Below are 12,145 nucleotides of genomic sequence, written 5' to 3'. Positions count from 1 at the left end.
TAGCTTTTCCAATATTGAGGTCACACCGACACGGCTCCCACGTGACTGAGGGCTTGTTTCCTGTGCTGCTCGTGTCAGCGTGTTATCAAGCACATGACCGCAAGGGGCTGTCACATTTCCTATTGCAGGAGTCCCCGAGCAGAGCATCAGTTAGCGCTTTACTCAGGACTCCAGCACTGTTCCCAACATCACTGTCCATATTTGGTCAGTGACTTCAGGGGTTTCCTATCGCTGGAGTTGCCGAGCAGATAATACCCAGAAACCCCTGAAGTCACCGACCAAATATGGATAGTGATGTCAGGAGCAGTGCTGGGGTCCCGAGCAAAGCGCTATATAATGCAGTTATGGAGGGCATTATTCTACTTGAATAAATAACCCTGATCAGCGGTAATTACAATTCTTCATAGCTCTAATGCATTAAAGTGAATATACACGTTTTAACACCGCTTTCTGTGTCGATTCATTTCTTAAAGTATCTTCTTAGAAGTAAGAGCACCACATCTCCTGATAGAGTTAATAGATAACATTGTATGGTTTTAGGATTAAAGGGGTTGTCCAGTTTGGGGGCTGTTATTTACACTGATGACTACGGCTGGGCAATTAATCAGAAGAAAATCTGAAATTCAGGGCAATTAACAGAAGTCATGTTGCGCATTTCGGTTTCTTAAATTTTTGGCCCCAGTTTTAATTGTATCTGCATTTTCAGGACGTAGATACAGTTAAATACAATGGTTGAGCAGGGAGCCGTAAGGTCTCCGCACTACCATTCACTTTGTAGCGCCGGACGCTGATGGGAGTCTCCTCGTTGGAACGGGGTTAGGCGAGTATATATTTTATTAGGCACTATTGGGGCTGTATGGGGCCAGTATACTGTGTGGAGGGCAGTTAACGGGGACATTATACTGTGGGGAAGGCAGTTATGGGGGCATTATACTGTGGGGAGAGCAGGGCAGTTATGGGGGCATTATAAGGTGGAGGGCTGTTATGGGGCATTATACTCTGTGGGGAGTACTATGGGGACAGCGTCAGGGGGTATATTATATACAGTAGTACACAGCAGGCTTAGGGGATAAATATTAATTCATTGGCGTAGCATGCAAATTGGGGGTGTGGCCTAAATCAATGTTTATTAATCGTAATCGAGGTTACATGTTCAATTAATCGTGATTTCGATTTAGGTCATAATCGCCCAGCCTTACTGATAATAGGTTATCAGTATAGGACACCCGGACCCCGCACTGATCAGCCTCCTCCGGGTGCAAAAAGCTATGCAGGGTCGGTGCTTTGAAGCAGAAAGCTCTGACCACTGCATAGTGGCCGTGCTGGGTTACTGCAGCTCTGCTCCTATTCACTTGAATAGCAGCAAAGCTGCAGTACAGCGGTGCAGGGTTTGGGTGTCAGACCCCCACGAATCATATACTGATGACATATCTTGTGGAAGGATCATCAGTATAAAAGATAGCCCCCAAACTGGACAACCCCTTAAAGCTTAGTGTATAACTTGTATGCAGCAAGCTCCCTCTAGTGGTGCCTAGGCCGTGCGCTGTGTCACATTTAACGTAATGACGCTGTCCGGTGTCAAGACCTTATACGTGCCGTTGCTTGATGTGGCAGTCTAAGGGGATTCGGTACATGCCCCCAGAGGACAAGAGAAGAGGCGAGTAAAGATTTCCGATCACTATAAAGATATATTAAGACATAAGAGAATTTTGGAGCTATTTAGATTAACAAACAAAATAGGTATTCACGTGTGGACAGTCACATCAGCTATATGATTGTGGCTTCCCTTTTAAATCAGTTGGTTATTTGCATTTAGGGTGCCTGTGCAAAACCTCACAAGTTTTTACCACAAATTGTTGTTGTAAAGGGAAAATTATAAATAATCTTGTTTTACCATCAGACATAGGTGTGTATTCACACTTATGTCCATGGGAAAATGCCCCAGGTGAAACAATAAAGGACAATTTGGCCCCGGCCAGTTGTCTTGTTTACCACTAAAGAGGAGCAGAAGAACGCCTTTGTTGCTCTTGTCTCCTAACCTTGGGGCGGGGGGCCATAAACAATGGACACATCCTATGATGCATTCCCACGGCTTTCGATCGCTGCATCTAAGGGGTTAATGGCAGGGATTGGAGCCATCTCCGGTTCTTGCCGGTAAAAGGTGGATGTTAGCTGTATGTTTCAGCTGACATCCACTGCTGATGACGCCAGCCCATCTCCTGAGCCGGCGCCATCTTGCTGGCGGCTACGGAAGCCTTTTAGGCGGGGGCTGGAAGTTTTCCGTACTAGGCAGACAGGGAGACCACTATTAGGCCTCCGGTTGCCATTGCAGCCACCGACACCCCGGCGATTTCATTGCTGGGGTGCCAATGAGCTGAAAATACCTTAAATGCAGCTATCGCTTTTGACCGCTGCATTTAAGGGGTTAATGGCGGGGTTCAAACTAACTTTGGTCCCCGCCATTACAGTTAGGTGTCAGCTGTAAGATACAGCTGACATCCGGGGATAATGGCACCGACTCAGCTTTTGAGCCGGTGCCATCCATTTGTCGTACATATACGACATTTTGAAGGAAGCACTGTCTTTCCATGACGTATACTTACAACAAATGTCGGGAAGGGGTTAATAGTTATTATATGTATTGAAGTATACTGATACTTCACCGTGATTATATATATTTTGTGTATAATGTGTTTTACAGCGGAGTGTGATTTTGTGTTAGTAATGCTTATACACTTGTGTCATGAATTACTGCGCACACACACTTGGCTAATAAGGCAAATAGAAAGCGTAATACAGGGGAAAAGGTAGGGATCCTAGGCATAACCCTAGTGACCCTAATAAAAGGAGGTAGTAAGAGTCGGGGACACCAGCCCAATGTACCCCACTAAATACTAGCCCTTTAACACTTGTGTGGCTTTGTACAGGTGAATAACATGGTTTTAATGTGTTTCAACTGTACAAGCCAAGTGGTCAAACAACGCATTGCAAAACCACATCAATTTTCAGTTCACACAGTGTTTTTGTGCTGATTTTGACGCGGAAACTGCGTCAGAATCCGTCCAAAAAAAACGGACAAAATCACTCCCCATTTCAATGGGATACTAAACAGAGAGAAAAGAACAAAACACGGCGCCACATAGATTACCCACGGGTAAATGTAAAAAGGAAAGGATTAAAATATGCTCACCTAGAGGGGTTGTGCAAAGCAGGCACAACGCTGGTGAAAAAGCAACAAAAAAATCCAGCCTACGTAGTGTAATCCACTGCAGAGGATGTGCTTAGGCAGACACACCCAGAGTGTGTGTAGGTTGTATTGAGAACTCGGAGATACAGCTGCTGCCCAGGTCCAAACCGGTAAACGGAAATTTACCGCCAGGTATAGGATTAAAAATAGAAAAAATGACCCAAATATGCTAGGCGCTGCTGCTTTAAAGAAGGATTTAATAGAGGCTACGCGTTTCGATGCATAGCAGGTTCAGGCCTGATGAAGACGCATGTCCTGCATCAAAACGTGTAGCCTCTATTAAATCCTTTTTAAAGCAGCAGCACCTAGCATATTTGGGTCATTTTTTCTATTTTTAATCCCATTTCAATGGGAGGCAGAGGCTTTGCTCTTTCTTTCAGTGGTTTCTACCTCTGACCTCTCACAGAAACCAATGGGAGGCAGAAAAAAACCGGCAGCACCCATTTTGAGCGGTTTTTTTTATGCGGCGGTTTTTGCATTGGATTGAACAGGCAAAGGTGGTAAAAAAAAAGCATCCAAAAATGCTGGCAATGAAAAATCTGCCTCAAAATGTCTGCCTGTCAAAAAAAACTCTGTGTGAACTAGGCCTTAGTCAGTTTACAGAACTCTATAACAGATAAATCTACTCACCATATAATTGCCATAAGCATGATCAAACATTTCCAACACTTGTACCCTGAAAGAGAATAGCAGGAATTACTAAGGTAACGGTTGTCCAGACTGAAGTATAAACCATATTCACCAAGAGTACACTTCGTAAGGGCATGACCACACGTGGCGGATTTCCTCCGCAACTGTCCGCATCAATGCCGCACAGAATCTGCGTTGCAGATTCTGCTGCGGATCTGCACAAAATGTGCAGAAAATTGATGCGGACTAGCTGCTGCGGACTGCGGGAAAAGTGCTTCCCTTCTCCCTATCAGTGCAGGATAGAGAGAAGGGACAGCACTTTCCCTAGGGAAAGTAAAAGAATTTCATACTTACCGGCCGTTGTCTTGGTGACGCGTCCCTCTTTCGGCATCCAGCCCGACCTCCCTGGATGACGCACCAGTCCATGTGACCGCTGCAGCCTGTGCTTGGCCTGTGATTGGCTGCAGCCGTCACTTAGACTGAAACGTCATCCTGGGAGGCCGGACTGGAGACAGACGCAGGGAGTTCTCGGTAAGTATGAACTTATATGTTTTTTACAGATACATGTATATTGAGATCGGTAGTCACTGTCCCGGGTGCAGAAACAGTTACTGCCGATCGCTTAACTCTTTCAGCACCCTGGACAGTGACTATTTACAGACGTCTCCTAGCAACGCTCCCGTCATTACGGGAGCCCCATTGACTTCTTCAGTCTGGCTGTAGACCTAGAAATACATAGGTCCAGCCAGAATGAAGAAATGTCATGGTAGTAAAAACAATACGCTCCGCAGCACACATAAGATCTGCGGACTTCATTGCGGAATTTTGACTCTCCATTGAAGTCAATGGAGAAATTCCGCCATGAGTCCGCCACTGCTCCGCAACAGACAGAGCATGCTGCGGACACCAAATTCCGCTCCGCAGCCTATGCTCCGCAGCGGAATTTTACGCCTCGTCTAAACGAACACTGCTAAATTAAAGTGTAAGTCAATGGACAAACGGCACCGCTGCGGATTAACGCTGCGGAGTGTCCGCAGCGGAATTTAAGTGAAATTCCGCCACGTGTGAACCCGCCCTTAGAACATTCAGTAAGTAACATGGGAAAGGTAGGGTCACTTACTTATCATATAACTGGTTACAAAAATACAGTGGTGAAGATTTCAGGCCGCTATTCAGCCATACAGATGAAAACCCCAATCCCTGCCATTATTTATTCCTGTGTTTATTCCATAAGGGGAAATCGTGAAGTCTGGTGCTTTAACCCCTTCCCTCCGCAGCCATTTTTCGGAATTCGATTTTTTTCCTACCCACGTTCCAAAACCCATAACTTCTTTATTTTTCTGTCAATATAGCCGTATGAGGGCTTGTTTTTTGCAGGATGATTTGTAAATTTTCCCGTTTCAATTTATTGTCCCATATAGTGTACTGGGAAACGGAAAAATCTTTATTGTAGGATGGAATTAGAAAAAACAGCGATTGCTCTACTTTTTTTTTGGGGGGGGGGGGGGGGTTCATTTTTACAGCATTCACCGTATGCCAAAAAAAGCATGTTAACTTTATTCTGCGGGTCAAAACGAAGACAACTATATCAAATTGATATAGTTTCAAATTTTTACAATGAAAAAAAATTATTGTTAAAAATGAAAATGGTCTGGTCGCCATTTTCTAAAAGCCATAATTTTAATTTCATTTTTTTTGTCGATTGAGTGATGAGGGCTTATTTTTTGTGGGGTGAGTTGTAGTTTCCATTGCTACCATTTTGGGGTACATGAAACTTTTTGATCACTTTTTATTCCATTTTGTGTGGTAGATTAAGTAACCAAAAGACAGCGACTGGTGTTATTTTTTTTTTTTTATGGAATTTTACGAAAAGCTCCCATATGGGGCGCTCCCGTTGGTGATATAAGCACAATCACGATAATGGAGAATACGTTTATTTTTCTTATTTCTTCTGAATGAACATATAATATGACAAACACTAATAAAAAGAATTATTACGCGTTTCAACCTAGGTCTTCATCAGGCTTATTAATAAAATAAATAAAATGCTTTCCTTTTATATGTATTAAAAGGAAATACTTCTGGGTCAAAGGTGCGGGTGATGGTTCAAAGTGGGAGTGGTAAACTTCTTTAATATTGATCATAATAAAATTACATAAAAGTGCTATGCATATAATAAATGTGACAACGTTAAAATCATGTAAAAAATTATAGAAAAATTGGTTTCAATTAATATTGACCATGAATTCTCTCGTTTTCAAGTATAGGCAATATTAAACCTTCAAGTATTCTAAATTAATAGTGGCCGTGATGGGTTACTGCGGAATCGCTGCTCTTTCGTTGCAGGTTTTCCCCACTGAACTCAATGGGGAGATAAAACCAGCAATAAATAGCAAGTGTTGTGATTTTTGAGGCGGAAAAGCGGCTATTCCGCTGCAAAAGTCTCAAATCAGAAGAAATTATTATTTTTTTAATTAATAAAAGGTTAATACTTATCCCTGGGCATTGTCATAGCGACAATTTCTTCTGTTTTCCATCCATGCCGGCCTTCAGGGATCATGTTTCATCCCATGAGACTGCTGCAGCCAATCGCAGGCTTCAGTGGTCACATGGGCTGCAGCTTCATCCCAAGAGGCGGGGCTGCAAGGAGAGCAGAGGGACACATCGCTATGACAACAGTCAGGGGGCAGTTTTTCAGGAAGAATTCCCTGCTGGTTCCAGCGCGGATATGCTGTGTACTGTATGCAGATATTCGCCCTGTGTAAACATAGCCTTATACTAGACAGTAAACACACCAAAGTAGTGCGGTGTCTGATACAATCAAAAAGGGGTCGCTCCGATCAGACATACATAGTACATCCTAGTGATAGAATCCTGCAATGCTATCAAACATTAAAGTACAGAACCCCTTTATGATTGCTCCAGCGTTCATTACAATATCTCTGAATATGTAGTGTTTCTGATCATAAAGTAACGAGACAATGCCAGCCAATAATCGTGACGATCGCTACATCTGATCTATAAGACATTGATAGGAATGACTTCAGAATCCGGTTCTGCTACTCCTATGCACCTTTAGTATCCAGATAACAAGGACATTGTTATTAAAAGGATCGGTCATGACAGACCTCTTTAAATTAGGACATCTCTTAGATACCAGAACCGAGACAAGGTCCCCCCCCCCCCCCATTCAGGGTGCCACAACAGAGCGGGTTTTTTATATTAATTAGCAATGCCCTAAGCGATTAAACAAAGCGATGACGTGGTCAGACTCGGGGCACCTTGGTGGGTGCTCTAGATAAAGTCGCTTGCTGGAATGTCTCTGTGACAACATATAAAGTTTTATTGTAACCGAAGGACGCCGACGATTCTAAGCCTTAAGGGACCAGAAGAATTTTCTTCATTTTTGCCCATCCCCATTCCGGCAATCATAGCTTTTTACTTTCACGCTAGTGACATAGATGGATGAGGCCTGATTTTCGTGCGTATGGCCAAGTTCACATCTGCGTTGGAGGCTCCATTAGGCTTCTCAGGTCACAGATTCTGACGAAAATCCTGGACAAAATGCACAGCATGCACTATTTTGTCTAAGAAAATGACGGACACATAGACGGAAACCTGAAGGAAGCCATTAGTCAATGGGTTTCATCGGGCCCCCTCGGTGTCCGTGATGAGACGGATCCATCGCCGCCGTAATTTTTTTTGTGCTGTTCCTAACGCGGAACGGTACAACGGAAGTGAAAAATGACTATGTGAACTCAGCCTGAGTTATAGATTTTCTTCCTTCTGTAGAAATTATTTGGGGTTAACCATAACTGATTAATCGGGAAAATGTTTTTGGCGCATACCTGATTTACAAAATATATTGTGATTTTTCACTTTTCAAAAAAAAGTGGGCCACTCGAGTCCTGACAATTGACTATAATTTACAAAATAAATTGTAGTGAATTGGCATTAAAGCTGAAATCCACACCAGCTTACAGTTGATGGCGCACGGACAGCAAAAGTAGTGAGAAATTTATTAAGAGACGAGCACCTCGTAATGAAGTGCCAGTGTGAGACGCCAGTCTTAATAAATCGGGGCCACTGGTTTTCTATGCCTTTCACTGATCGCCATAAGTAATGTGCTAGATTGATTGAACAGTTTATTACAGTTAAAGGGATATTGCAGCCTCCAGCATTTTTCACCTATCTACTGGATGGGTGATCAATGCTAGATCGATGGGGGTATAACCGCTGGGACCCCCACCGATCGCCAGAATGGAGGAACCCTTTCACTTGCTGTTCCCGTCAGCCCCTTAGACTGTGTATGTAGCGGACACACGCATGCCTGGCCACCGCTTCATTCAAACTCCTCCTAGCCACCGTCTAGTGACTGGGGGGGGGGGATGCGGGACCAGCGGTCAGACCCCCACTGATCTAGAATTTTTCACCTATCCAGAGGATAGGTGGGAAACGCTGGAGGCTTGAATACCCCTTTAAAAGAGTTGTCTTATTAGAGACAATCTTTCAGAATGCAGTCACCCCGGCGATTAGCGCACCGAGGGTCTGGCTCCTGGCACACCCGCCAAAAAGCTGATTTTGCTGATTTCATACGCCAGTCCTAATATAACGAGCACTGGAGTAAAATGTGCCTAATCTATTAGGAGGGGCACATCTCTTAATAAATTATTGACATCTATGGTTGTCTGTGCACCAGAAAGGGAAATCAGGGTGCACTTTTTAGATGTAGTTAGTTGGGCACTCAGATGCCCTAAGTTATCCTAAATATTGATTGAAGTGACTATCCATCCCGCAATTAAAGGGAGTCTGTTAGGGAATCTTTTAGCACGCCCGGTGGTGACATCCGTGGTTAATCAGCCTAGCGCCATGTGACATTACATTACAGAGTGTGCTTTTTACAGATGGGCGGCTGGTTTATTTTTCTTAGGGCACCTGAGAGATTCTGTAAGTTAAAGGGGTTCATCGTGGTGACAGATTCACTGTAAGAATGCTGCATAACTAGGAATTTCCTAGCATACATATGGTATAAGGCTACCTTCATATGACAGTGAAAAGCGACAGTGTGACGGCCGACTTTATAACGGCCGTTTTCAGAACAATGAAGTTGTACGGGTGTATTCATCGGGCCGTTTTGTTTTTTTTAGCGGCCCGTGAATACCAGCTGTCGAAAAATAGGACATGTCCTATTTTTGGCCGTTTACATGGCCAGGCGGCTCCCATAGAAGTCAATGGATCAGTTTTTACAGGCCGTTTTTCAGGAATCAATTCTCGTAACAGTTGGTAATAACTGAACCTGGCCGAGGGCTCCCCGCACACAGCGCTACTATGAGCGCTGAGCCCGGGGAAGACTCTGACAGCACTGTCCATATATGCCAGTGAAGTCAGGGTTTTCAACTATGGAGTTCCCAGCAAGAGCATCGCAAGATCTCTGGCCGGGGACCCCTCTCTTGGATAGCAGTAGATAGAACCCCACGCCAAAAGATAGCAACCCCCCCCCCCCCCCCCGGAAAAGAGCGCCGCTATAGCTCCCTCCAGGAGCGTAATCCCCGGCGGCCAGACCCTGCTCTGGCCGGATATTCCGCTCCTGGAGAAGCCCCCGGCATCACTATCCTTATATGGACATTCCACTAAAAAGCCTCTGACATCCCTGTCCATATATGGATAGTGACGCAGGGGGCTTCTCCAGGAGCGGAACCTCCGGCCAGAGCGGGGTCTGGCAGCCTGGGATTACGCTCCTGGAGGGAGTTACAGTGGCGCTATCTACATGGTAGTGGTGCCACTATCTACATGGGCACTGTGGCACTATATGGGAGGTGTGGCACTATCTACATGGGCACTGGCACTTTGTCACTTTATATGTGGCACTATGTCAGTTTATATGTGGGCACTGGCCCTTTGTGGGAATTATCTACAGGGACAGTGGCACTATCTACATTTTAACGGGCATCAAAAAAGGATGGGAAACGCCCATTAAAAGCGGACTGGGACAGGAAATTTGGAGACACATTGATGAAAAATGGCCATGAAAAACTGACAGCTGATCAGTTTTTAACGGCAATTTTTTTTTCATTGTCCTGTGAACGTAGCCTGAAGTCTGTTTTCACATGAAAGTTTTTTTGATACAGCAAATCTGCTGGAAATTTAGATTCCCCCACCTCTACTGCCAGCACATTGTCAGTGGGTGACAGCACTGACAGGATACAGACTGCCATAAACAGCGCCTGTATTCTGCAGGGTATTCATGGGTAAAAGGAATTCTTCACTGCCCTGCAAGGTTATCAATTATTAATCTGCAGCATTTTGTAAATAACAGAAATCCGCCAACAACATGTGAAATGCTACAAGGACAATTTACAGCCACTGCCGTCCTAGACTGCCTGCCCATTGTGTAGCATGCCAGTGCCCCTCATACTCAGCACAATGCCATGTAGAAGAGCCGGGGCAGCAGGACACTTACCTGAGCTGGGACTTCTCCTCCTTGGTCATGGCAGCATGTCCTTCTCCCAGTAAGGCTTGGACCACCAGGTAAACAAGCAGCTGTCTCCACATGACCCCCCAGAACTGGGGCTTTTCAGCAGAGCAGCCCATAGCTGAATACTGGAGAGCGGGGAGGCTGCGGTGGACGCTAGGCCCTGTGTGAACACATCCCTGTCCAATAAGAACGCTGCTGGGCAGTGCGGCCTGTCAGTGGCGGCCGCTGCCGGAGGCTTTGTGCGGACCCCCAGTTGTCACACTCAGAGCCGATGGCTGGTTCCGGATTCATCAGCTAGCATGACTCGTTGGCACAAAACGACTCTCAGCCAATGAGCCTGCTCCGTTCGGCAGGACGTCACTTACATGACGTGGACCCGGAGATCCGGTGGGCGGGGTCAGTCGGAAGTTCTTGTAACGTTGAGTGAGAGGTGATGGTGACATCGCCGTGGTGCCTCCCTCCTCCCGGGCAGAGCGGGTGCTTGTGAGAGCTCCACTCCCGTGTGCTGCCTTAAAGGGGAACTCCATTCAGAGGCATGCCAAAAGATAAACAGATTCCTATAGTAAAGGTGTCCTGCAGCTCCATATTGTGCTGGAACACCCTTGTCTTTTTTAAAAAGTAAACCGACTAGCCCCTTAACCCCTTAATGACCAGCCTATCTATTTTTTACGTTTTTCCATCGTCTCAAAGAGCTATAACTTTTTTGTTTTTGCGTCGACATTGCTGTATAAGAGCCTGTTCACATTACCGTTCGCTTTCCGTTCCGGGAATGGAAATGAACGGTGATGTGAACAGGCCCTAAGCAGTGGCGGATTAAGTAGACCATGGGCCCTGGGCTGTTATCCAAACTTGGGCCCCCCTTCCTCACCGCCGCCCTGCCGCGCCGTAACTATTTTTAACACTACCTTTTTGGGCATGCATTAACAGTGTTACGATTTCCCTTGTCACAGTGTGGTGTCCCTACATACTGACAGTATCACACTGTGCTGGGACACAACCTCCTGACAAGGGGAATTGTCTATCAGTCCTGGACTGCAGAAAGACTTTTTGTGAAATACAAGGATTTCCTATAATAAACATGTCAGGAGAGGTGACAGATTCTCTATAAATCTAGTGACTCACAGGTGACGACGTCTCAGATTCTAGTAGTTTATTTCCTCTTTTCTTCTCCATCCGGTCCAGCGCTCATGACGACTTCTCCCGGCCATGACTCATTTCTGCAGAATTTGCCACTCAGACGTCTCCTCACTTTTCCAACATTTCCACACCTATAAACGAAAATAAAGTTATTATGGTGCCACATACTGTACCCCTAAATATAATAGCACCAAACACTGTGCGCCTGAATATAATACCACACACTGTAAAACACCACATACACACAGCCCCCTGTAGATATTACACACCCCCATAGATATCGCCATACACAGCCCCCTCTATATATCACACATCCCCCTCGTAGAGAGCGTTACACACAGCCCCCTATAGATAGTGCCATACAGCCCCCCCTGTACATAGTGCCACACACAGCCCCTGTAGATATTACACACCCCCATAGATATCGCCATACACAGCCCCCTCTATATATCACACATCCCCCTCGTAGAGAGCGTTACACACAGCCCCCTATAGATAGTGCCATACAGCCCCCCTGTAGAGAGCGCCACACAGCCCTCCCCCTCTTGTAAATAGCACCATAAAGCCCCCCTATAAAGAGCGCCACACACGTACCACTGTGGATAGCACTACACAGCCCCCCCTTGTATATAGTGCCTCACAGCGCTCCCCCTTGC

At 45.5% G+C, this 12,145-nt stretch overlaps 1 protein-coding gene across 3 annotated transcripts in view; it reads right to left on the bottom strand.

Annotated features, from left to right (window-relative positions):
- The window catches only part of EDEM3 (ER degradation enhancing alpha-mannosidase like protein 3), a 56,991-nt gene extending 46,202 nt beyond the window's left edge, over positions 1-10,789 (bottom strand). For 2 of the 3 annotated variants that reach the window (XM_075833444.1, XM_075833445.1), the window contains exons 1-2: positions 10,338-10,789; positions 3,878-3,923 (exon numbers count right to left, since the gene is read on the bottom strand). In XM_075833444.1, the coding sequence (XP_075689559.1) occupies positions 3,878-3,923; positions 10,338-10,468 (177 nt within the window). In that variant the 5' untranslated portion in view covers positions 10,469-10,789. The remainder of the gene's footprint in view (positions 1-3,877; positions 3,924-10,337) is intronic. The other variant, XM_075833446.1, reaches the window with a different exon arrangement.
- Between the last annotated feature and the right edge of the window lie 1,356 nt (positions 10,790-12,145).

This window comes from Rhinoderma darwinii, chromosome 7, assembly GCF_050947455.1.
Source record: "Rhinoderma darwinii isolate aRhiDar2 chromosome 7, aRhiDar2.hap1, whole genome shotgun sequence".
Lineage (NCBI taxonomy): Eukaryota > Metazoa > Chordata > Amphibia > Anura > Rhinodermatidae > Rhinoderma > Rhinoderma darwinii.
This window is presented reverse-complemented; position numbering and strand designations above follow the sequence as displayed.